Source organism: Jaculus jaculus, chromosome 18, assembly GCF_020740685.1.
Source record: "Jaculus jaculus isolate mJacJac1 chromosome 18, mJacJac1.mat.Y.cur, whole genome shotgun sequence".
NCBI classification, from domain to species: domain Eukaryota; kingdom Metazoa; phylum Chordata; class Mammalia; order Rodentia; family Dipodidae; genus Jaculus; species Jaculus jaculus.
The window spans coordinates 58,587,974-58,615,036 of record NC_059119.1 but is presented as its reverse complement, the minus strand read 5'-3'; the positions used below and the strand labels follow the sequence as shown (position 1 = coordinate 58,615,036).

The following is a 27,063-nucleotide window of genomic DNA, read 5'->3' as shown; positions in this document are numbered from 1 at the left end:
GTCCCAGATTTTGGTATGTTGTATTCTCATTATTTGACTCTATTAATTTTGATTTCCTTATTGATTTCTTCATTGACCCATTCATCATTTAGTAGCGTATTTAGTTTCCGTAATTTTGTGTATGCTCTATAGCTTACTTGCTATTGATTTGTAGTTTGATTCCATTATGGTCAGATAGAATGCAAGGAATTATTTCAATTTTCCTGAATTTGTTAAGATTTGCTTTGTGTCTTAATATATGGTCTATTTTAGAGAATGTTCCATGTGCTGCTGAAAAGAATGTATATTCTGCAGCCTTTGGATGAAATGTCCTGTAAAAATCTGTTAGGTCCATTCCTTCTATGACCTCATTTAGTCCAGATGCCTCTGTTTATTTTTTCCCGGGATGACCTGTCAATTGATGAGAGTGGGGTGTTAAAGTCACCCACCACCACGGTGTTTGGTGTTATCTGTGACCTTAGTTCTAATAGTGTTTGTTTGATGAATTTGGGAGCCCCCATGTTAGATGCATATGTTTAGGATTGTAATGTCCTCTTGTTGGAGTGTGCCTTTAATCAATATAACTGACCATCTGTATCTTTCTTAACTAATGTTGGACCGAAGTCTACCTTGTCAGATATTAGGATAGCAACCCCTGCTTGTTTTCTAGGCCCATTTACTTGAAACACCCTTTTCCAACCTTTCACCCTAAGATAGTGTCCATCCTTTGTAGAAAGGTGGGTTGCTTGGAGACAACAAATTGTAGGTTCCTGCTTTTTAATCCAGTCTGCAAACCTATGTCTTTTGGTTGGGGCACTGAGGCCATGGATATTAAGAGATATTATTGAAAGGTGGGTATTTAGTTTTGCCACTTTTTTGTAGTTCTTCTGGGTTTACCTTTGCTCTCTTGTGTTAACTAGTATTTGAGTATTGTTTGTTTTTTTTCCAGGTTCCTCATATGTGTGCTTTTCTTTCTCTTCAGCGTGGAGAATTCTTTCAAGTATTTTCTGTAGAGCTGGTTTTGTCTTCAAATACTCCTTTAGCCTGCTTTTGTTGTGGAATGTCCTTATTCCTCGTCTATTTGAACAGATAGCTTTGCAGGATAAAGTAACCTTGGTTGATAGTTGTTATCTTTCAGAACTTGGAATACATTACACCTTCTGGCTTTTAAAGTTTGTGTTGAGTAATCTGATGTGATCCTGATGGGCTTGCTTTTGTAGGTAACTTGATTGTTCTCTCTGCTTTCAATATTTTGTCTTTGGTTTGTGTTTTTGGTAGTTTGATTATAATATGGCGAGGAGAGGTTCTTTCCAGGTTTTGTCTGGTTGGAGTTCTAAAGGATTTCTGTATCTGCGCTGGCACCTCTTTCCCAATTTGGGGGAAGTTTTCTTCTATGATTTTGTTGAGGATGCTTACTATGCCTTTGGAGTGTAATTTTTTTTCCTTCTACTATGCCCTGAATTCTTATGTTTGATCTTTTCATAGTGTCCCAAATATCTTGAAATTCTCACTCATACTTTCCTATTAGTTTGTCTTTCTCTTTGTTGGATTTATTAGATCTGCTACCTGGTCTTCAAGTTTAGATATTCTGTCCTCTCCTTCATCCATTCTACTGGTGAGATTTTCTACAGTTTTTTATTTCATTAACTGTGTTCTTCATTGCTAGTAATTCTGACTGGTTTTTATTATTTCTGTTTCCTGCATCTTCTTTCATTTCCTTGATTTCCTCTTTGAAATCTTTCTCAGGCATTTCCTCTAAATTAATCTCATTGGAGGTCATTTCTGATGCATTAATACTTTTTGGTGGATTTATATTGTCTTGATATTTTTGTGTTTCTTGTATTCTACATATTTTTGTAATTGGGTTAATGTAATGCTTGGATTTTCTAATTCGCAGCAGTATTATTATAGATGTATCAATCAATCTGGTGTTATGTATCTTCAGGGTAGGAGCTTAAGGTGCGGCTCTTAAGCCTCTCAGAGTAACTACAATAGTGACCCTAAATGTTGGGTTTGCCTGCTATGAGAGAATTCAAGTAGACTGAGTAGAACAAAATACAGGCAGATTCTAAAATTTAACTAATCAATGTACACATTCAATGAAAAACAGCACGGAGTGTTTATGCAAGAGCAGGTGTTATGACAACCAAATCCTCTCACAAAGCCACAGTCCCTTAGGATGGGTGCTGCCCCTCACCCTTAGTCCTGCCAAGTAGGAGGCTAAGATTTCTGGTCTGTTGAGGGCTCCAAGTCAGCTTGTGACCAAGTGAGACCCTCCCCTAACAAATGACAGAATAGGGAAAAAGGCAGTATAAATCAGGAAGCAATAAATAAGAAGCCCAAAATATAGCTTATTTAAGAATGGCAAATCCTGGACTGGAGGGATGGCTTAGCAGTTAAGGCATTTGCCTGCAAAGCTAAATGACCCAGGTTCAATTCCCCAGGACCCACATTAGCAGTGGCTGGAGGTCCTGACATGCCCATTCTTTTTCTCTCCCTCCCTCTTTCTTTGTCAAATAAGTAAATATATAAAATATTTTTCTAAAAAATAGAATGGCAAATCCAACCATCCATCATATTTGACATGTAATTTATCCTGACATGGAAGGTGCAGTTAGCACTTCAGATTCAAGCCTCTATGCCAGGTTCATGTGGCGGGTGCTGAGCTGGTGTGACCCCAGTCACCTTTGGTGAGGGTCTTGGTCTCAGCTATGCTGTGCTCCTGCTTGGGTCCCTCTTTGCTGCGCTGTGGGCTCAGCTAGGCTGCCGGGGTCATTGGATCGCTGCTGGGATCACCTGTGCCATGTGCTGTGTGGATGAGCTCCCTTCCCCAGGTCTCTGCTGCTTGCAGTGGGGGAGGAGAGGCTGTGGATGGTGGCTAAAGTTCTCCTGCTGGTCCTTGTTATGCCCAGCGCCCCCAGTGACCACCAAGGAGAACCAAACACGTATGCAAAGGCAAGGAGCTTTATTTCGGACTTAAGCTCGGACTCTTGACTTCACCAACGCAATGGATCCGTACAAGAGCCCTGAGCAGCAGTGGGGCAGGTTTTTTATAGGGCTTTGAACAAAGAAGTAGGGTAATGGTTCCATGATTGGTAGATTTAAGTAGTAACTGCACTTGTATTTTTCTGATAGGCTTAGGATGCTCTGGGGGGGGGGGCAGAGCTGGTGGGCAGGGGGCTAGGGGGAAGTTCAAGCAGATTAGGTAGCCTTTATTGTGATTGGCTATGTGTGTTTGAGGAACTTAAGCAACTTGTCTTATGACTATAGAAATGTATGGCATAAGCAATTTGTGGTATTTTTTTCAGTAACTGTTAAATTCTTATTTAAACCTTGCTGGGAAACAGAAACTTGGGCCTACTGGTGACTCTGAAGCCTGTCGTGGCGTCCCTCTGGCTCCTGAGTCCTTCAGTAGCAGTATGAGATTTGAGGGAGCATAGGGATGTCTGAGACCCCAACCTTTAGGTTCTTACCCATTTTATCCTTCACCTCTTCCTCAGGAGCCCCTCCTCCCTTCACGATTCTTGAGTTTGCAAGCAGGCTGAGCCTTATGGCTGTGACCACACAGACCTGGTTTCACCACTGCTGGAGCCATTTCTGTGGGATCTGGACCTCTCCTACACCTCGTTTTTTAGTAGAAAAGTGTATTTTGCTGTGTTTATTTTCGGCTTTTTTTCCCCTCGGCTGCTTTGGTGTGGTTCCTATGAAACCATCTTAACTGGAAGTCCTCCAAACGAAAGTTTTTCCACCAGTCTTGCATCTGTTCATCATGTTTTCTGGTTTACTGATGTTTATTGTGAAAAGAGGGCACATTTTGGAGTTTCAATATATTTAAAGAAATATTGAAGAAATGAGCTTTTTACAATAACTTTTACAGAACTAGCTCTCTGAAGTCGAAAAACAAAAGCCTTTACTTTAAGTACTGTTTTGACTTTTTATTAACTAAATGAAGTGAAAGACATGAAAGTATAATTGTATATTGAAAGCTTTATTTATGTTATATACTTTAAGACCCATAAACCTTTATTAGTGGGCTTTACATGGCATCACTACTTGTATGAGCATACTTTACACTTCATAAACTACAATAAAAATGTAAAATTCAGTTACAAGTAGTTCTTGTTATCCACATATTCATTTTGAAAACATACAGTCATAAGGTTATATAGAGCAACAGAAATACTAGTAACACAAAGTACTTAATGAGTACTTGTAAGCTCAGGCCCCCATATAAATCTGTCTCTCCCAGTGAGTACTGCCACGTACCTCCATTTGACCACCAGTATTTCCAGTGTTTAGCAGAAATCTAAATATCCAGCACATCAATACAAAGTATTTTGAGACAACTAAAAATTGTGCCAAAAAATATAATGAAGTTGATAAAATAGATGCTGGGGAAATGTTTGTGAAACTACTGATAAGAATATGACATATAAATTTACTAAAAGAACTATCAGTTTATCCAACTTCTCAGGAAAATTGATGAGTATTATTTTTCAAAAAAAAATGAAGTCCTACAATAGGCAATTAAATTGGCACATCAATAAAATGGAATACTGCTCAGAAATAAAAAGCAATGACTTACTGATATACTTAACCAGTGTGGTAGTTTGAATGGCTGTCCCCCAATAGATTCCATTTTATTCAAGTTTCTCCCACCATTCTGGAACCTCCCCTGGGTCTGTAAGCTTCAAATTAATGTCATTCCTCCCATAAAGTGGGCCTGATTTGGGAGTTCATCCCAGCAAAGTAAAGCTGATTAAGACAACCAGTTAGAACACTATCATGGGCATTATAGTGAATAATAAAAGATGGTCATGGGCTGGAGAGATGGTTTAGTAGTTAAGGTGCTTGCCAGTACAGCCCAAGGACCCAGGTGTTCCCCAGTAACCCACATAAAGCCAGATGCAAAAAGTGGCTCATGTGTCTAGATTCATTTGTAGTAGCTAGAGGCCTTGGCACACCCATATTCTTTTCCTCTCTCTCAAATAAGTAAATATTAAAAAAAAAAAATTACAGCATAAGCTTTTGTAACCATCATTTTTTGTATGATTATAATTATATAACATTCATGAGATCAAAACTATAGAGGAAAAAATCATGATTGTCAGGCATTATGATGAAGGATGACTATGTTTAATTGCATGATCTAACTGTTCCATGAACTTAGTGTTGTGGAAGTGACATGAATCTAAGTGTCTGTTAATTTTAATGTATTATACTTTAAGCAATTAACATTTGAAAACAAAATTATTATATAACTAACTCCGATTTATTTAAGTCTATAGTAACATATAAAGGAGAACTCTGGATATAGCAGACAACTCCACATTTCTGGGAGGAAGGGATTTATTTCAAGCTTTCAAATGCAGTGGGGGGGGGTCCATCAATGATGCAAGAACCTGCTTTCATACATCCAAGCAGAGAGGAACAACCACCAAACTCAGACCTCTCTGCGTGGGTTTTGGGCTAGAATTCAAACCTATCCCCAAGCACACTAATCTAAGAACATAAACAGGATTACAGAATCTTACTTTTGCAATTAGTGGCCAATGGGGGAGACTGAAAACTCAGAGTGCTGAGGATATATCTAAGACATATGCAAAAGGCCTACTGGTTCTTCTTCACTAACAAGCAATGGAGATACATGGCACAAAAATAAGCAATGAAATGAAATGGCTAGAATAAATAACTTTCGTCTTGAGAATTGCACTATAAAATCATAGCTTACTTTGCATTACAGTTTAAGTGGCTTTCCATGTTTTAATGTAATAACCTTAAAATTATTATATTGTTGCAAAGTTCCATGGTAAATTTTTATATTTTTTAAAATCATAAATTTAAGAATATTTAATACTTTTTTAAGCTTTAAATTATAGTTATATCCACAACATTTCTAACCTTGCATGTTTTCTTTCTTAATCCTTTTTTTACTTAGAGAGATGATTGACAGAAGGACTGAACATGAAAATAACATCTGTACTGGATCTTTGCTGATTAGTTCCTATAATGCAGAAGGTAATAATATCCAAAATGTAATGTAAAAGCAATGTTATATTTTAAGTGTTTGTGTGTTATACATGTTTTGTGTGTGGACACACTGTTGATGAATGTACACGTGAAAGGCATCAGGTTCTTCCTCAATTGATATCCACTTTACTTTTTGAGACAAGACTGCTCACTAATCCTAAAGCTCACTTTGGCTAGACTATGTAGCCAGGATGCCCTTGGGGTCCTGTCTCTACCTCTCCAGGTTTTATGTGGGTACTAAGGATCTGAACTCAGGTCCTCACGCGTCAGGGGCAAGGGCCTAACCAACTAAGCTTTCTCCCCAGCCTCAATACTAGAATTTTTAAGAGCTTTCTGTAAGTAAATAAAAATAAAACTGTGAGCATTTCTAGTCACTCTAAGACTGCTCTTGGCTGAAGTAATATAAAATTATCTGATTCTAACTAAAGCTAAGTTTTTTTTAATTTATTTATTTTTTTGAGGGAGAGAAATAGGCAGGTCGAGGGGGGGGGTGCACCAGAGCCTCCAGCCACTGCAAATGATATATATGTGCCCCTTGTGGGTCCTGGGGAATCCTTTGGCTTTGCAGGCAAGCACCTTAACCACTAAGACATCTCTCCAGCCCTAAGGCTAAGTTTAATGAGCATGCAAATAAATGGATACATTTGGTGAATCTGTGGCACTCCTGATGCTGATTCAGAATCAGGTGCCTTACTCCAGACCTATGGAATCTCTATAAAACTTTTCATGATGCATATGCTGTAAGCCCATATATTATACTTTGAACTCTGGGCTTCTTGCCCAATTTAGTAGTAAAGAAATGTGCAAAGTACTACAATACAAAATAGACATGCATATACATTCTCTGAAAGTGGTAGAAGTAGTAACCAGTGACAGCCAAGATGTCCTTCGCAAACAAACAGAACTGCACACACACGTTTAGGAACAAAATACAAACGGTGTACAGAGACGATTTGCAGGGCCAAAAATATTCAGCATGTGAGTGTCCAAACTAAGACCAGAAAAGTGAATCTAGCCCGACCCACTCATTCTATCTTAGTCCACTGTCTGCTGTAATAATAAAATACCTGCGATCATTTATAAAGGAAATTTATTTGGGTCTCAGTTCTAAAGGGCAGAATTTCAAAATCTGGCAGCAGCTTCACTCTTGCGGCCAATCTAGACCTTCTACATAACTGCATGGGTCCCTCATAATTACCAAGTTACTTTCTGAATTGCCACTGATGACCAAATTTCAACATGAATTCACATCATAGCAACTGTCTTTTCAGGCTTTCAAATGCAAAGTTTAAAAGACAGGCACAGAGGCATTGGGCTTAGATATGTACCCCTAAAATGCCAGTACTCAGAAGGCTGAAGCAGGAGGATCATGAGTTCGGGTAACACTTTTTCCTATGAATGATAACTTCCTTTTATATGAAAAATGTGGTGTACTTTAAGAAAGAAGATGGATATAGCATATTGAGACAGCATATATTTTTTAAAAGTTTTTTAGAATAAAGGTGTGAGGAACAAGGCAATAATTATACAATTATATGGAAAACTACACAAAGTACTATGAGTAGTTTTACAAACTGTGGAATACTTTCATGGACTTGCGTAGATTAAAACAGGGTCGTTTTGTTTTAGTTTGGTTTAGTAGAAGGCACTGGCCATCAATTGATAAATTTTGGACCAAATGCTGAAGAGATTACTAATTTTCTACTCCTAAAAATCAAGAGATAAGCATCTTATTATAGTATTTAAATGTGTATATACATAGAAGTTGATAAATTATTTTTCATGTTAACTGCCATATGAAAAAATACAATTAGATTTGAAGATATGGCTTTATATCATGCTAGAAATATTATGAATAAAGTATATAAACAAAATATCCTAAGCTACATAAAAAAGCCTCCAGTAGCAAGTAACCTAGAGTTAACAACAAGCAAGTCCCGTGTATATTTATAGAAATATCATCATCAAGCATTATCTCATGCTAGGATTTCAATGGAGAAAAATAAGATGCTGCAAATAAACCCCACTGGAAGTATAATCTAGTTAGGAAACTAGATTAAATAATGGAGATTAGTAAGTTAAGTTAGACTAATGTCAAATAAATAGTGCATATATTTACTAAGTGGTACAAGAGAAAGACATAACTGTTATTTGTAAATATCAGATATACCTGTTGCCAATATTTCAAACCAGAATATTTAAATTAATTCCTACCTTCCATCTGTTAAGAATTAATTGTTAGGTTATAGTAGTAATGACAGCTTCCTCACATCATATATAAAAATAAGTACTATGTTAAAATTATGCTTTAGAAATCATTAAAGTCAGTAAGTATAGTGCAGCTTTTAGAAGCGATAAGATGTAAATCAATTATAGCTTTCTTTCTCATTTATACGGATAAAAAAAAACTTCTCTGGACAACTCTACAGGTAACCACCAACACTCCCTAGACAGAACTACATTTAGGTGAAAATTACTTGCCATGCTCATGTGACATCCTCTTAAAAAGAAAAGCATTGGCAGGTTGTCTGGGGAGATATGAAGCTCTGTGTTCAGATCCCTGACACCCACATAAAATTGTCCAGTGTGGTGGCATGCTCCTGGAACCTCAGCACTGGGAAGGAGACAGGAGAAGCCAGTGCTTCCTGGCTGGCTTGTCCGGCCAGATTCAAGAAAGACCTTCTCTCAGAAAGCAGGGCAGAAAGTGACTGAGGAAGACACCCAACACCAACCTGGCCTCCAAACGTGCATGTACACTTAAGGTGTGTACAAGAATAATCAGCACTTTCATATGATTATTGTATTCTCTAAAGTTTTAGCATTTTAATGTATAATTACTCTAAGTATTTTAGTGAAAAAAATGAATTTAAAAAAATTTTTCATTTAGATCTTTTATTAGATTTTAGGATAATTTATATTGTGATCTTTTGTTTTAGGCGAACTGAAAGAAGATTGCAGAGCACAGGTAAGAAACTTTTTATACTGTTAAACATTTAGATTTTATAAGAGAAACATACTGTATATGATTATTTGAAATCAAAAAATATTCAGTTGGTCTATATTAATTCTAGATAAATATTTACCTTCTCAAAAAAAGTCACCAGGACTTAAAAACTGACAAAACTGTGTGATAATACAATGGCTAGAGAGCTATTATTTCCCTGTTGATTTTCTGCTTGGATGACCTATTGATGATAGTGGAGTACTGAAGTCTCCAACTAGGTTGGTGTTTATTTCTATTTTGTTGTAAAGTAGGTTTTGTTTAACGAACTATGGTGCACCTGTGTTTGACACATAAAGATTTGATTGCAATGTTCTCATGTTGGATTGTTCCCTTGATGAGGAAGAAGTGGACTTCTTCATCCTTTTGCATTACTTTTGGTTTGAAGTCTATTTTATCAGATACCAATGTAGCGACACCTTTTTTCCATTTGCTTGGAATATCATTTTCTGGCTTTTCTCCCTGAAGAGGTGTCTGCTATCTTCAAGAACCCCACTAAAGACAGATATAAGGGTTCATTTTTTTATCCACCCTGTCAACTTGTGTCTTTTGATGGGTGAGTTAAGACCACTAATGTTAAGGTTGTAACTGTGAGGTTAGATTTTAATCCCTTCCATGATGCATTGCGGTACATTCTTGGACTTTGTCCTCTTTTGAGCCTGGTCTAATTTTGGTTGGTTGACTTTTCTGTGTGGAGTATACTGGGCCATATGGCACTCTATGGTGCCTGGGCTTCCCCTTCTTTGAGAGAGTCTCTTGTGGCTACAAACTACCTACCCTGCTGCCAGTGGACATCACACTAGCTGCCCTGAGAGCCACCTCCCATCATTATAGGTACACTGAGATCACATGCTACTTAGCATCCTGCTTTATATGGGTGCTTGGGAAATGAACCTGGGTCAGTAGACTGTGTAAAAAAGTGCCTTTGAACACTAAGCAATGTCCCCAGACCCTCCCCCAAGTAATTTTCTTAAAATAAAAGTTCATTTCTGCTCAGTCTGTAGGCTAGTTTATGGTTAAGGTAAATATTGCCACTGTTTTTTTATTATTTATCTGAGAGAGAGAATAGGCACGCCAGGTCTTCCAGCCACTGCAAACAAACTCCAGATGTGAGAGCCCCCTTGTATATCTGGCTAATATGGGCCCTGGGGAATTGAGCCTCGAACCAGTGTCCTGAGGCTTCGCTCCAGCCCCCCCCCTTTTTTTTTAATATTTCATTTCGGAGAAAGGGGCAGAGAATGGGTTCACCATGACCTTTAGCCACATTGTGCATCTGGCTTTCTGTGGGTACTGGTGAATCAAACCAGAGTCCTTAGATTTGTAGGCAAGTGCCTTACCCACTGATTTTTAATCAGTACATATTTTCATAATGACATATCTCATTTTTACCATGACATAGGCCTCATCAGAATATGTAGTTTAATTCTAAAAACCAAAAACAGATAGATACTATAGTACTTAAGTAACCCTGACCCCTATCATTACTGAAGCCATGGATCCAATCCCTAGTATAAGTGGCAACAAAGAAAAATGGGGAAAAAATCCTTTCTGGGATATACTGAATGTGGATCCAGGCAGAAAATTCTCTAATGTTTTATAGTAACTTTCAGAGTAAATCTTTTTACTGTAGTTATTACCTCTTTTTCTAATAGTGAACTCAGGTGCCTGTGTACAACTTCACATTTCCCTATTCATATTCTCTCTGTAGAAAAACAAAGAATTATGTTGTCATGATTTTGGAATAATTTGTATTAGTCTCTATGAAAACAAAATGTTTTCTGACAGCATTTTTTCCCTGCAGGGAAAGTGACTCCACCACTGCTTAGCTAATGCTTCTGTCCTGTGACATCCCCACGTGTAGCTTCCTTACAGTTTGGCAGAGTATTCATTGATAAGAGACAGTCTACCTTGGCAAGTTTCTCATACATTTTAAAAGGTTGTAGCTGAGATATATCATAATTTACCCCACAGGCAGCTACAATGAATAAGAAAAAAACCCATTCTTATTTATACCTCAAAAGAGGATAATCATTATCCACATTCATGTGAATAGAATTAGCTTTCTTCAAAATAAATTCCTAGTGAAGGAAGACTCGACCAGGATGCACATAAGCAGTCAGCTGAATACAGGTGGAAAAGGACAAGTGTTTAAACTGGAAGACCCCCAGTCAGTCCCGTGCCTCGGGGCATTTCTACACACTCGGCTCTTCCCCGATGTCCCCTGAGCCACGGCAGGCCTGTTGGCAGCCTGATTTAGTGCTGAGCTCTTTTTAGCCTTCGGATTTCTACTCTGATAGGTTTTGATCCATCATCATGTCTGTCAACCACCAATTTGAGATTGGTTGTCAGACTAGCAGAATGAGTAATATTAATGATGTCCCAAGAAGCACATTTAATATTCAATAATAAACCCCGAATTAACAGCTTTGTAAAAGAAATTATATGTGCTACACAAGATAGGCTACTGGCATGCCTGCAAGCCACAGAGCATCGTTACAGGCAGTCATAGTCACCAAGCAGCATGTGGATCATGTTTGTTGTATGTTCATAAAAATACTGAAGAATAAGAGCCAGGCGTGGTGGCGCACGCCTTTAATCCCAGCACTTGGGAGGCAGAGGTAGGAGGATCACTGAGAGTTCAAGGCCACCCTGAGACTACATAGTGAATTCCAGGTCAGCCTGGGCTAGAGTGAGACCCTATCTCAAAAAAAAAAAAAAAAATACTGAAGAATAAAGAGAATTTCACAAAGAAATAAGAGCTTAATTCTTATCCTAACCCTATCACTAAACAAGTGTCCCTGGTACTTGCAATGAGCCCCAGTCTGCCCAGGTATAAGATGAAACATTAGGGACTTTTAAGGTTTCTTGTAGCTCTAAAAACATTCGCCTTCTGGAACGTATTGTTAAATAAGAAACTTTATAATATACCATTAGTGACACCGAGGAAACCTAATCCATATAATGGCATGATCACTTAAAGAAAAACAAACTATAGTAAGTGAACAACAGACTAAAATCTCATTTATAGCAAAACAAACCTTAACTTGCCTGGTGAATTTGCTTAGTTAAGTCTGAGCACACTGAACAGAAAGTGACCTGGGATCACCTAGCCTTAGGTAACAGCAGCAGGGTGCGGCACAAGCACTCAAGCCCATGAGGAAATCCAGTGAGGAACTGGGGAAAGCCCCTTGCTGCTGTGAATTGCTACAGGAATTAACATGTACTTTCAATCAGTCAAGGGTAAGCAAAGTTTCAACACTTAATAAAATCAAGATCAGCCTCCCTTCAAACTACAACTTCCCATTACCAATCAAAATTACCTCCCCCCAAACTAGTAAAGATAAAGTAACAGAATTTACCAAGGGCTAAAATTTCATGTTTTACTCAAATAATTCTATGTGTACAGTTTTATAACAGGAAAAAATATGTAAGAATGTCCAACATAGGGTTATTTACTTTAAAAAAAATTAAAAACAACATAAGCTTAATTAAAACAGGAATGTTTAAGTAAAGCTATTGTATTTGATAAACATCCAAAAATGTCCAGAGACAAAAATATATATATAAAGAACTGTAGCAAGGCTGCAGAGATAGCTCAGCAAGTATAGCACTTGTCTCCCAAGTCTTATTATGACCCAAGTTCAATTCCACAGTACCCATGTAAAGCCAGATGCACAAGGTAGCACATGCATCTGGAGTTCATTTGCAATGGCTAGAGACACTTGCATGCCCATTCTCTCCCTGCAGTAAAATAAATATTTTTTAAAAGAATTACATATACATTTCAGCTATGCTTGAAATAATTTTATTTTTATTTTATTTATTTGCAAGCAGAGACAGAGAATGGGAGCGCCAGGGCCTCCAGCCACTGCAAATGAACTCCAATCACATGCGTCCCCAGCTTTTTGTGGGTCCTGGAGGGTCCTTTCGCTTCCCAGCAAGTGCCTTGACCGCTGAGCAATCCCTCCAGCCCTGAGTAAATTTTATTTAATTCTTTACTTTTAATAATGTTACTTAACCAGATATAAAATACTGTATTTTGTTAACCTTCAAAACATACTCTGGGTTGGAGAAATGGCTTAGAGGTTAAGGTGTCTGCCTACGAAGCCGAAGGATCCAGGTTTGATTCCCTAGAACCCAAGTAAGCAAGATGCACAAGGTGGCCTGCTCATTCTCTCTAATAATAAAAAGAAAATATTTTTAAAATACATCTAAGATAAATAGGTTACAAGCAGAGATTATTTAGCATGGAAATGTCTAAAGTAAATCTTTTACAAAAGCGATAGATTCTAAAGCAAAAATGTCAAAGGAAGAGTTTATTTTATTTTTAAATCCTGGGACCACTGCAAAGAAAAAGAGATAAAGAAGGACTGGCACACACCTTTAATCCCAACATTCACTTGGAAGGCTGAGGTAGGAGGATTGCCAGGAGTTTGAGGCCAGCCTGGGCTAGAGTGAAATCCTATCTCAAAAAAACAAACAAACAAACAAACAAAAAGAACGAAAAGACAGGTTTAGAGAGAGAAAGGAAATGGCTAAATGCATAACACTTCTTGGATAAGCAGTTTGACCTTCCAGCAACCAAATATATCTAGATAGTAGGAAAATAAAATAATTTGCCAACAGCCTCTGTAGTTTAGGAAGCAGGAGCACAGCTCTTGTTCCTCAGTAACCATTCTAATCATGTAGAAACCAAGACTTTGGTATGGTGTTGTATAAGCCATGGGTTAGAGCTTATGTTTTTAAAATGACAGCACTTATAATATTTTGTTTTAACTTGAAAGCTACTTAAAAACCACTAAACTTGCCAGCACACACACCAGCCTGAGGCAGTATTAAATTACTCATTCTTCTTGCTATCTGTTTTTCCAGATTTTTGTTTTTAATTCTGTATACTTCAACATCCATAGGCACATACATACATATATACAATTTTCTCCTACTTAACAGCTATAAACTTCTTTGAATAATGCAAAGCTTTTCTTGAAATGCGTTTCTTAGTGAAAAGAATTTTAAGACAATCATTCCTCTCCCTCTGTGTGTGTGCATTCCTAGCACATGCTAGACTAAAGCATTCTACTGCTAAGTCACACTTCTACCCTAAATTATTGTAAAATACATTTTTACCGAAACTTGAAGAACAGCATCTCCAGGATTACATGACCCTGTAACAGCTCTTATTCCTACTCTACCTTTGTCAGCTCAACCCTAAGTAGGCTGTCTTCAAATTTTCAAAAACTGTCCCCTTTGTATTTGTTATTTTTCAAATAGAATCCCTCACCCTTACTTTTAAGAATCCATTAATAAGCCGGGCGTAGTGGCTCACGCCTTTAATCCCAGCACCCGGGAGGCAGAGGTAGGAGGATCGCAAGAGTTTGAGGCCACCCTGAGACTACAGAGTGAATTCCAGGTCAGCCTGAGCTAGACTGAGACCCTACCTTAGAAAACAACAACAAAAATAATCGTTTAATATTAAAATCCCGTGTGCTGTGGTGCACACCTTTAATCCCAGCACTCGGGAGGCAAAAATAGGAGGATCATGGTGAGTTCGAGGCCACCCCGAGAGTACATAGTGCATTCCAGGTCAGCCTGGACGAGATGAAATTTGAAAACAGTGTTTCTCATTGCTGTCTCTTTTTACCTTCATCAAATGCAATTACCAGGGCCAGTAGTCGTTTCTGTTTTATGGTCCATTGCCTCGAGAGGCTCTACTAAACACCTAGTCTTTAAAAATACACAAGATTGGTGCTTAGTACAGAAAACCTAGTCAAAAGCCTACAGCTTGGAGTGCACAGGCCCTATAGGGAAGCTAGCACTGTTGTTGCCTACACGTGCATGCTCTGTGCCTCCAATTTCTTAGACATAAGCCCGTAGACAGGCTGCTCTCTCCTTTGGTCAGAGAAGCTTCTTTACACAGACAGCAGTAGTTGTTGGAGAAACTCAGTGCTTGTCAAAATGCTACGAGTAAGTGATCACTGGGAGCTCGTGCTTCATGACACACGTGTCTGCTACATCTGACCAAGCTCACGGAACAGGAACATGCTGTGAAATGCGGTGGGGATCTGGACGTGCACAGTATTAGCCCGTCACCATTAACCCTAGATGATGAAGACAGACAAAAAGTCAAAGCCAGGCATGGGTATGAGCGCACATGCCTTTCATCCCAGCATGGGGAGGGGGGAGGTAGAGGCAAACAGGCTGACCTAGGTCAGCCTGGGACAGAGTGAGACCCTACATCAAAATAAAAGGAAGAGTTCAGTGAGAGGGCTACTCATCACAAGAAGGCCATGGGAGGGGATTGTGAACAGAACATATGTGTACACATGTGGAAACTGCCATGTTCAGTCTGGGGACCAGACTTAGTAGGTAAGTGTTTACTGGATAAGAGTTGATTCCTGTCAGCCAGTCTAATAAGAAAAGAAAAACAGGCAAGTTCAGGTTCAGCCTCAAGAAGCTAAGGCAGAGAGCGGTCGAGGAGGGCACCCGAAGCTGCCTTTGCCTGTGGGAATGGTGCACACACCAAAAGGTGCATGTTCTAGAGAAACCTTTAGAGGACACAGTATTTTATCTATCATTACCTGAGCACTTCCAAGTTTCAACCAACATCTTCCTTCTTGGACTGGTTTTTATGAATACATATCAATAACTTATTAAGGTAAATATGCAGTTCCATGCTTTATATAAACCTTGAACATTTTAAACAATTTCATTCTTACTAAATTAAGTCTGTTTTTTACTGTTTAAACATGATTTTAATTATTTTTTATCTCCTTATTTGCAGGATGTTGGAGATGGTGGTTCTCTTAAAATGGTTCATTTTGGTTTGGTATAAATTATAACAAAGTAACCTCTACATGGCCTGATTCCATTATAGTTTCCCTGTATGTATTTTACTAAAAGATGACATATGCAACATACAACAGTGAAATGATCCTAAATAAAGGTCATTAGCCTATTTATTTGAATAATTACCAAAAAAAAAAGCTTTATACTTTGTTTTCTCTACTATTTTTAATTTTTCCTCTAGTCTTATTTACATTAATAAATTATACTACAAAAATAAAATATTAGGCAAAACTTTTAACCCAGACCTACAGTATGTAGAAATTTCTCCATGGGTCTTTGAGATCTTTGTTATTAACAAGTGACTTCCCCTCAGGGCACAGATGCTATTGCTATGGGACTTAATGCTTCCTAGGAGAGATGTGAGCTTCTCTATTGAAACAACTCAAGAGTACACTAGTGTCATGAATAATTGCAAAAACAAAGTGCTAATGAAAAAAGTTCTGATGCTCTGGCTACTATATCTGCAATAAATCATCCTCTGTCTCTAACCCCAAGAGCCTTAATGTTTTCTAGCAGTGTCCATGAAACTATAGTTCTTTAACTTTAACTGCAGAGCAGGGCAAAAATCTCAGACCATTTGCCAATCACTCATTAGCAGGTAATAAATTTCACATTTGGATGCTGTGGCAGTAAGGTTTACACTGCTGGCAGAAATCACCCAACCAAGAGCAGCTTGAGAGGACGCTCTGTCATGACAGGGAAAATGATGACATGAGTAGAGAGGGTGGATAACAGCAAGGGGACACTGGCTGTGACACCCCTAAGTCCACCCATAGCAATACACCACCTCCAAGAGACGCTAGTTCCCAAATCTCCATCAGCTGGGAACCTAGAATTCAGAACCTAAATTTACAGGGACACCTGAGTCAAATCATCACAGGAGTCTATAATGACATCTTTTGAAAAAAGTACACATAATTAAAAGTAAACCAGACACTTTTATACTTCAGATTTTCCATTCTGCTTCCTATTAATCTATGCCTCTACCAGAAGACAGGACATGGGAAGGTGGGCAAAATCAAGCTTCAACTTTACATAGATGCAGAAGTGAGAAGACACTCAGATGGCGATCTTCTAGCAAACAACACTTCCTCTGCACCATCCACAGAGAATAGAACCCGATTTCCAAGAGTCAATACAAAGCCAGCAATCTTTTCTGATAAATCAAGCCAGCATTTATCTGTATCATAAGAAAACAGGAAGAGGTAAGAGTATTCCTTGAGCAGGAAGGGACTTCCTAGTCGGTCTCACTTTATCTAAGTCTCCAAACTTCTCAGAAATAATTTTCACAATAAATCCCATGAACTAAGACAGGTTGGAAAGGCCAGAGGCTAGAGAGCTAATTTTTTTTTTTTTTTTTGCAAAATGATAACATTCATGATATATCTTTAAAGCAAGAGTTGCAATTCTCAAGAAAAAGATGCAAAGTTCTTATCTTCAAATACAGAAAGGGGAAAGTCAGAAGACATTTGTGCACACACCTTGTTAGGCTAGCTCTTTCGGTAGCAGTCCTCTTGCAGGACCACAATACCTGAAACAACTGCAGGCAGGAACCGACTTGGGCTCATGGCTTCAGAGGCGTCAGCCTATCAATGCCAGGGAGGATGTGGCAAGCAGAAGAAAGAAGATACTAGCTTGCTCTCCATACCCCCTTGCCCTTTCATCCTGTCACGGTCCCCAGCTCATAGGTTAGTGTCACGCATAGTTAGAGCGTGTATTCTCACCCTGGTTTGTCCTTTGTGGAACCTCCCTCACAGACCACCAGAGGCCTATCTCATCAAACCTACGAGATGCTGAATCAGCCAAGCTGACAATGAAGATCAGTCATCATACGTCTGTACTCAGTTAACTATCCCTCCCAAGACCTATTACCTTATATTTCCTCAACATACTCTGTCCAATAACTGAACAGTGGAGTCTGATTCTGAAGACTAAAGACCCAGGTCCCATGTAAGCCAGATGCACATGGTGGCATATGCGTCTGAAAATCGTTTGCAGTGGCTGGAGGCCCTGGCATGCCCATTCTCACCCCTCTAACTCAAAATGGATCAAGGGCCTAAAATTATAAAAACCCATTAAAAATATGTGGAAATTATCAGTTACATTAAATCTGGTAAGGATCTCTTGACATAACACGGCAACAAATATAAAAATAGATACACTGGATTCATGTATGTACATCATATGACTATCACTGGCATGAAAAGACAAGCTATAAATGGAAGAATATTTTCAAATTATGACATTAATACCTAGAATACAAAAAGAACTCCTATAACTCAACTTAGGATAAGAAATACTTAAGAACAAAAATACTAATAGGGGAGCCGGGAGCTGATCACGCTCCCAAGCCCCAGGCAGTGAGTAGTGCCAGACAAGCTTCCTCTTTTCCCCACATGGGTACCTGACCTCCCACTTGCCAGAATTACAAGTCAGCCACACTGTGCAGGAATTTCCTCTCCACTACTGCCCCCAGCAGGGATCCCAGAGCTGACCACACTCCCGAGTCCTGCGCGGTGAGTAGCTCTGTAAAACCAGAGCCCAGGTGAGCAGGTCTCACCCAGAGCTGGAGGCTGACCCAAGAGAAGAGGCTACTCCGATTCAAGTGCTCCAAGCACAGACCCGCGGATAGACTGCCATCCACACTCACCTTGATCAAGGCTGACCAGACCACTCAACACAGGCTCCACAAGAGCTGCATTCTGAGCATGGCAAGAGGACTATCTCAAGACAGACAAACCCCAGTGCAAAACAAACAACACAAGACACAAAGCAAAATATACCCACGCAAAATGCCTAGGCCCATGATAGAAGCCTCCCATAGAGACTGGGAGGAAACTCCAAACATATATATAAAATGGAACAAAATCTACAAGAAGAGCAAGAAATACTCAAAGAGGAGTTAAAAGGACAGCTGAATGAAATGGAAGAGAATCAACAAAAATAACTCAGTAAACAGCTAAATAAAATGGAAGAAACTAAAAATCTCAATACATAAATGAATGAAATATATAAAAATCAACAAAACAACAAAAGAAAGAACTCAATGGCCAGTGGCATAAACTCAATGAAGACATGACCAAATGCAGAAATTACTTTCAAGAGACAGTAAGAGTCAAACCACGAAATGAAAATGGAATTCAATCAAGATATGGAAATGCTAGAAAAAAAAAACAATAGAAAACAAACAGGAAATAATGGGCTGGAGAGATGGCTTAGCCATTAAGCACTTGCTTGCGAAGCCTAAGACCTTGGTTCGAGGCTCGAGTCCCACGTTAGCCAGATGCACAAGGGGACGCATGCGTCTGGAGTTTGTTTGCAGTGGCTGGAGGCCCTGGCGCGCCCATTCTCTCTCTCTCCATCTGCCTCTTTCACTCTCAAATAAATAAAAACAAACAAGAAAAAAAAATTAAAAAATTTAAAAAAATGAAATAACTCATTTAAAAGGCCTTCAAGAAAAGCTCAAAAAGAGAATAGATCAAGTGGAGGACAGACTATCAGAGCTCAAGGACAAGGTAGAGGAGATAAACCAGGAAGTCAAAATTAATAACAAGTTCAAACACAAGGGAAAGGTAGGACACCGTAAAAATGTTCTTTGGAGACAGTCTCATGCAGCCCAGGCTGACCGTCACCTCCTGGTCCTCCTCCCTCTGCCCCTCAAGTGCTGGTGTGACACACAGGTGCCACAACACCTGGCGTGAGCACCATTTTTAATGGCTGCATCATAGTCCTCTGAAGAAGTTTCCTAAGTTTATTTAAATCACACTCTTATATTTGGACTGAGTCAATGCTTTGTTTTTCTAAGTCACATTACTGGGATGGCTATACAGCTCCATGGTAAGAGTATACACCTAACACACACAGGGTCCTGAATTAAATCCCAAGTGCTGTTAAGAAAATAAGTAACATTATCTTTACACACATGGTGCTTACAAAATTCTGCATGAATTCCTGTGAAGATTTTTATGGATTAAAATATACTGATTTCTTTTTTCTAAACATTAAGCTGGTAGGTGAGCTTGATTTCTTAAAGTAGGCAAACAAGCAGGTGTGGCTATACTAAAATCTGACTTTAAGTCAAAGTAATCAAAAGTAATAAAATAATTAAAAAATAAGATATTACAATATTAATATGTGTGCATCAAATTTTATAAGGCAAGATCTACTAAAAATTAGATCAGGAATAAAGTGCAAAGTAGACTTTAATACCCAGTAGCATCAATAACCATCATGTAAACAGAGAAACAATGTAGCTAAACACCACCACAGGTCAAATGGATGTTACAGAACACTCCACCCTATCTCTGCAGACTATACATCATTCTCAGAGCTCATGGAATTATCTCTGAAACAGATCACATATAAGGGCACAATGCAAGTCTCCACAAGTTCAGGAAATTCCCCAGTACCCATGTAAAGCCAGTTGAACAAAGTGGTGCATGTGTCTGGAGTTCATTTGCAATGGCAGGAGACCCTGACATGCCCATACTCAATCTCTCTGTGTCTGTCTGTCCGTCCATCCATCCATCCATCTATCTACCTATTTAGCTAGCTAGCTAGCTATCACCTGTCTCTCTGTGTCTCAAACAAAAATTTAAAAAGTGTAACCTTTAATTTTATATTAATATGATGTTGAGGGCTCTAGAAGAAATTCCTTGAGATCTAACTTCTGAAGTAACACCAGAAAAAGCTAAGTTTTGCTAAGACTATCCTTACATACTAATAATCTAGAACTATAACCCTACTTCATAATTTTATTTTTAGTTTCTTTTTTTAAGTCATGAGAAATTCCAAACGAATTGATGAGATGTAAGAAAACACTTGTAATTCATATGCTATTGTAACAAGGCTGCAAGACCTGAAATTCAACACACTGCCAGGGGTGAGGTAACAACTCTGCCAGAGAGCTAACACTGCCACTTCAAGACTTGCTGGAAAGCTGTGATAATCACAACATGCTGTTACTGGAGAAAGAGAAGCCGTATTCGTCAATGGTACAGAAATAGAGTGGCTGTATGTAGTTAATATTTCTTTGATAAAGGGTCAAAGGTAACACAAGGGGCAAAATATAAGCCTTTTCAACAAATTGTGTTGGAACAAATAGACATCCACATGCAAAAATAAAATAAAATCTGTACACATTAATTATAAACTGTCACAAAAATTAAGTTAAAATGAGTCACAGACATCAATGTAAAACAAAAGAGTTCACACACTGGATTTCAATGCAATTAAATGTTTATGTTCCAAAAGAGACACTATAAATACAAATCAAAGTTCCAGAAGATGGCAGACTACACCCATGCATGGCTGCTTGAATCTCTGGAAAATAAATGGGGTGGGGTGGTAGTTGGATTACCGCTATCCCAAGAAGCGAGTGATGGTGAAACACTAGTTTCAGTGTCAAAAAGGAAAGTGCAAAGCAGGACAGGAGGCGGGGTCCTTTCCAGAGCAACCAAACTCGATTTGGGAATATTCTCCTAGCAAGGTGTTTAACTGAAAAGGGTCTAAACTATGGCTTAAAACAAAGAAATTATCTAAGAAAACCTACACTGTGTTTTCAGTAACCTACATTTTTTTTTTAAAAAGCCTTTTTTTATTAAGAGAGAGAGAGAATGGGCACACCAGGGCCTCCAGCCACTGCAAATGAACTCCAGATGCATGTGCCCCTTGTGCATCTGGCTTACATGAGTCCTGGGGAATCGAGCCTGAGTCCTTAGGCTTCCCAGGGAAGCGCCTTAACCATCAAGCCATCTCTCCAGCCCAGTAACATACATTTTAGAAAAACGGGTGAGGTGGGAGACAAAAACTAAGAAGCGAAGCTAAATGAAGAAAGAGGAAGGGTTGAGAAAGCCACTCTTCTGAGCATTTGGTACTCTAGCTAGCAGGATTAAGAAGCTATTTTTTATTTTTATCTTTATCCACTTATATATTTATTCATTAATTTATTTGAGAGAGTATGGGTATTCCAAGGCCTCCTGACACTGCAAATGAACTCCAGACATATGTGCCACTTGGTACATCTGACTTTTTGTGGGTACTGGGGAATCAAATCCCAAAGAGTAGGCTTTGTAAATAAGCACCTTTAACCACGAAGCTATCTCCCCATTCCAAGAAACCATTTTTTGAAGACCTCTATCAAGTCATCATCTTAGTGAACCTAAAAGCAAAAGCATCTTCCTGGTCCACAAACTGAGGGAACCCAGAGAAAGAGTATACTAAGCTTTTGTGGAGGGAGAGGAGGAGGGGGAGTAACACTGGACCACATGGTGTTTGGCAAGGGGGAAATCTGGTCTACATAGTCTGGAGTAGACCAGAGAAGTTCAGGCTCTATATACATGTATGAACGAGGCCACTCCTACCCCAATCATTCAGCGATATTACAGGCTTCCACAGTCTGACCTGCAAAGCATCATTCAGAGGTAGGAACAACTTCTATGACCCAACCTAGAGGGGGCTCTTAAAGGACTACCCAGAGGTATTACTGATATCCAAAATTTTTTTCCTGGAAAGAACTTCCTAGATTCAGGGCCTGCAGCAGTGACCAGGCAAGAGGCTGCTTCCCTGTGATGTATAATTTGTAATTGTAAACTTGACATGATTTAGTATCACCACAGAAACACATCTCTGATCATGTCTGTGAGGGATTTTCTAGATTAGATTAGTTCAGGGAGGAGTGCCTACCATATCAACCCTATGGGCATCACCACCCCATCCCCGTCCAGCAGGCTAGGCTCCTGGACCAGATAAAGGAGGAAGTTGGCTGAGTATTTAACACTGACCACTCTTTACCTCGTCCCTGCCGGTGTAACGACACGACTCTGGATCCCTCCTCCTGCCAGGCTTTCTCCTCCACGACGTACTCTTCCCTTCAGAACTACAAACCTAAGTAAACTCTACTTCCAAAGCTACTTCTGGTCAGGAATTCTGCCCCAGCAAATGAGAAAGTAACTGATACAATTCCAATCCAGCTCACTTTTCTTTACTTTTATATGTCCCTGTAATTCAGTGGACCAACTTTGTCCTGCTCTTTCTACTTTCTTTTTAATTCTTTTGTAATATGCTTTTCCCAAGAAGAATACAGATGCCTGGAGTTGGGGGCCTACCTGGATTATTTTAGCTTGTCTGATCCCATCTCTTTACTTATTTCTCTTTTCACTTTAAATTAAGCCAAAGCTGCCTAATCACCTCCCCTTGTCTTTATTGTTCTCTCCTTTTGTTACTTTCCCCTCTATTTTTTCAGTCATCCTAATATTAATTGTTAGTTTTACTCTACTTATTTCCTTTATATTCATAATTTCAGAAATAATTTTCTTAGTGAATACATGTTTCTTTTCTTCCCAAAAAGTGCTGGAGTTGAAGAGGCAATTTTTTAGATCACAATTTATATTGATTAGTCCTGGGTTTTCAGTTATAGTTGCTTCTGCAGTTTGTAGTCTACTCTTAGTACTGCTGGGATTAAGCCTGCTGCCCCGAGCAACAGGCTGAAGGTCTAACTGCTGAGATACTGCCCAGTTCCTGCTGATGTGGCCCCGTGACCCTCCTTGCTTTCTGCTCTAGCCTTGCTTTCCCTGACATGGCTGACTCTGGAACTGCAAGCTGAAATGAACACTTTCCTCCCCTAATCATTGACCTAAACACACATGTACATGACACAATAGAGAAGCACAAGAAAGATGAATAAATAAAGCAACATGAGTCCTAAAATTACTAATCCCATAGTAATAGCTTTCAATGAGTGAATTAAATGAAAACCCAAAGTATTCAAACTAATGTTTGTAAGAACATTCAATGAAATCAAAGAGGACATAATTGATTTTTAAAATATTTTATTTATTTATTATTTATTTGGAGAAGGGGGGAAGAGGCAGATAGAGAGAGAATGGACATCCAGGGCCTCTAACCACCACAAACAAACTCCGCACACATGCACCATCTTGTGCATCTGGCTTATGTGGGTCCTAGGGAGCTGAACCTGGGTCCTCAAGCTTTGCAGACAAGTGCCTTAAACACTAAGCAACCTCTCCAACCCAAAGAGCACATAACTGAATGTAACAAGGAAGTATATGCATGATATGAATGTGGAATCCAATAACAAGAAATACTGAAAAGATCAAATTGAAATACTGGAAAGGAAAATATCAGCAAGTTAAATAAAACACACAGGGAAGGGCTTGTAGCTCAGTTGATACAGCACTTGCCTACCATGTACAGAGTCTTGGATTAGAGCCCCTGCATCACAAAGAACGAGTGCAATGACATACGCCTGTAATTGTAGCACAGGCGAAGAGTGGAGGAAGTAGAACCATACGTTCAAGATCATCCTCAGTTCAAGGCCAGCCTGGACTACATAAGACTATTAGAATTCAATGGAGCCGAGAGTGGTGGCACATGCCTTTGATCCCAGTACTAGGGAGGCAGAGGTAGGAGGATTGTCATGAATTCAAGGCCACTCTGAGACTACATAGTGAATTCCAGATCAACCTGGGCTAGAGTGAGACCCTACCTCCAAAAAGAAAAAAAAAATTCAACGGAAAGGCTCACAATTAAAATGGGTCAAGTAAAAGTGTGTTAGGAACTGAAAGTGAGGTAGATGAATTATAACATTCAGACAATGACAAAGATATAATAGTAAGAAAGTAGAAACAAATGAAAGATCAATGAGACATCATTAGAAGAACAAACCTATGAATCATAAGCATTGAACAACAATTTCAAACTAGAGACATAAAAAAATACATTCAATAAAATCATATCATAAAAGTTCTTTAATCCAGAAATAACATTCCAGACAGAGGAGGTATTTAAAAGACCCAATAGACTGGACCAGAAGAGAAAACTCCCTACATTGTATTATAGTTAAAAAACTAAGTAGAACAAATAAAGTATATTGCAAGCTGCAAGAGAAGTACAAAGTCAAGTGTAAAGGCAAACCCATTAAAATCACAGCTGGGTTCTCAAAAGAAACTGAAAATCAAGAAGGCGTGGAACTATATATTCAAGTTCTCAAAGACAATGGCCAACTGATTTATTGTACTCAAGAAATATATCCTTCAATAATTGAAGGAGAACATTGTTCCATGGTAAAGAAACAAGACAAAGTAATTTGTTACAATTAAACTAGCACTTGAAGGAATTCTACACACAGAAAAGAAAGGTAAAAACAACCACAAAATAAATGAATAAACAAACAAACAAGCAATACTGGAATGGCAAATAGGCAAATTAGGATTATAAATTTGAATATTAATGTTCTCAATTCTCCAATCAAAAGACATAGTGTAGCAGGTTGGATAAAAATACAGTAACCATTTACTTGTTTCCTCCAGAAAATGTACTTCACTTACAAATACAAACACAACTTTAGGGTACAAGGATAGGAAAGGCTATTTGAAGCTAATGTAACTAGAAAAAAAAGCAAAGATGACAATCATAGCATATGAAAAAATGGGTTTAAAAATGAAATTAGTCACAAGAGATAAATGATGTCACTCCACATTGACTTAGGGTAGCTATTCTATTCAATCATCACAAGGACATCACAACTCTCAGCAGACATGCACAGAATGGTGGTGTGGCCAGTGTCCTAAAACAAACACTGCTGGAATGAAGGTACAGATTGATCCAAACACAATACTTATGAGTAAATTCAGTACCTCACTCTCATCAATAGACAGACAGATCAATGAAGAAACATCAGAGTTAAATGACTCTGTAAATCAAATGTCAGCTTAATAGACATCTATTGAATACTCCACTCAAACACAGCATCCCATGGAAATTTCTCCAATATAGGCCATTTTAGGAATAAAGTGACACTTAACAAGTAAAAAGAAATTAGAATAATTTTTTATTTTTTATATTTTGTATTATTTATTTATTTGAAAGAAAGAGGCAAATAGAAACAGAATAACCACTGCAAACGAGCTCCAGATGAATGTGCCATCTTGTGAATCTGGTTTACGTGGGTCCTGGGGAATCAAGCCTGGGTCCTTTGGCTTTTCAGGCAAGCACCTAACCGCTAAGCCATCTCTCTAGCCCTGAAATAACTTCTTACATTTTACTGAATAACAATAGACTAAAACCACAAATCAATAGCAAGAGAAACTACAGAACATACACAAACTCATCAATATTGAAGAACACAGCATTGTATGATGAATGAATCATCAAAGAAATCAAGGAGGGCAATAAAAACCTTCCTGAAGTAAAATGCAAATTACAACATAACATACCAGAAACTGAAATGCCATGAAAATGGTCTTAAGAAGGCAGTTTATAGCTATAAATGTTACGTTGTTTAAAAATCAGACAAATAAAATAAAAAAAAAAACTTAATGAGGCACCTTAACATCTTACAAAAAATGAACAAGCCAAATCCAAAATTTGTAGATGGAAAGAAATGCTAAAGATCAGAGCAAAAAATTAATGTAATAGATATAAAAATAACAACACAAAGAATCAATGAAGTCCCTATTAAGCACTGAAAACACTTTCCCTTAAACCAAAAGGATGACTTAAAAGAAACAAAAATACAACCAGTGATATAACCCATATGCACAAGTCCCAACATAAAAACACAGAATACATGAAAAACTAAGGCGACACAAATGCCCCCAAAAACTAGTAAATCCACAGCAATACCCCCCAACCACAGTAAGTTACATGAAATCCCACACAAATTCAAAAAGTATGTTAAAATTAATCAGAATACAATTATACACCTGATGAATTCCAAGAAAAAAACAAACACTTGGATGATATAAAGATGTCAATAACAAACATGAAAGTAGAATTCAACACAGAGATTTAATAAAAATGAAAGAAAGCAACCAAATAAGGAAATGAAAATTTTAATAAGTCAAATACATATAAAGCTTTGTGGAAAGCACAGTGGATCAAGGGAAGGATAGAGTATCGGGGCTATTATTAGGAAAGAAGTCAATCTGAAGAAGTCATTTATTACATAAGTTTCTGGAAAAGGCAAAACCATGAACATAAAAAGGCCTGTAGGTGTAGACATTGCAGGAATAAGGAAGATTAGTAAGTAGTGCACAGGAGACCTTGGAGCAATGAAGCTGTCCTGTAAGATAGTATAACCACACAAATATGCCAGTATACATTCATCAAAACCCACAAAATACACAAGAGCAAGAGTAAACTTTATGCAGAACTGTGGACTTGGAGTAGTTATCATCAACTACAAC

The 27,063-nt window shown here is 38.4% G+C and overlaps 1 protein-coding gene across 5 annotated transcripts in view; it reads left to right on the top strand.

The window, feature by feature from the left end:
• LOC101606968 (WD repeat containing planar cell polarity effector) overlaps nt 1-16,344 on the top strand; it is a 262,683-nt gene extending 246,339 nt beyond the window's left edge. For all 5 annotated transcript variants that reach the window (XM_045137784.1, XM_045137783.1, XM_045137782.1 and 2 more), the window contains 3 exons: nt 5,918-5,997; nt 8,946-8,974; nt 15,792-16,344. In XM_045137784.1, coding sequence (XP_044993719.1) covers nt 5,918-5,997; nt 8,946-8,974; nt 15,792-15,842 — 160 coding nt within the window. In that variant the 3' untranslated portion in view covers nt 15,843-16,344. The remainder of the gene's footprint in view (nt 1-5,917; nt 5,998-8,945; nt 8,975-15,791) is intronic.
• The last annotated feature ends 10,719 nt before the right edge of the window (nt 16,345-27,063 follow it).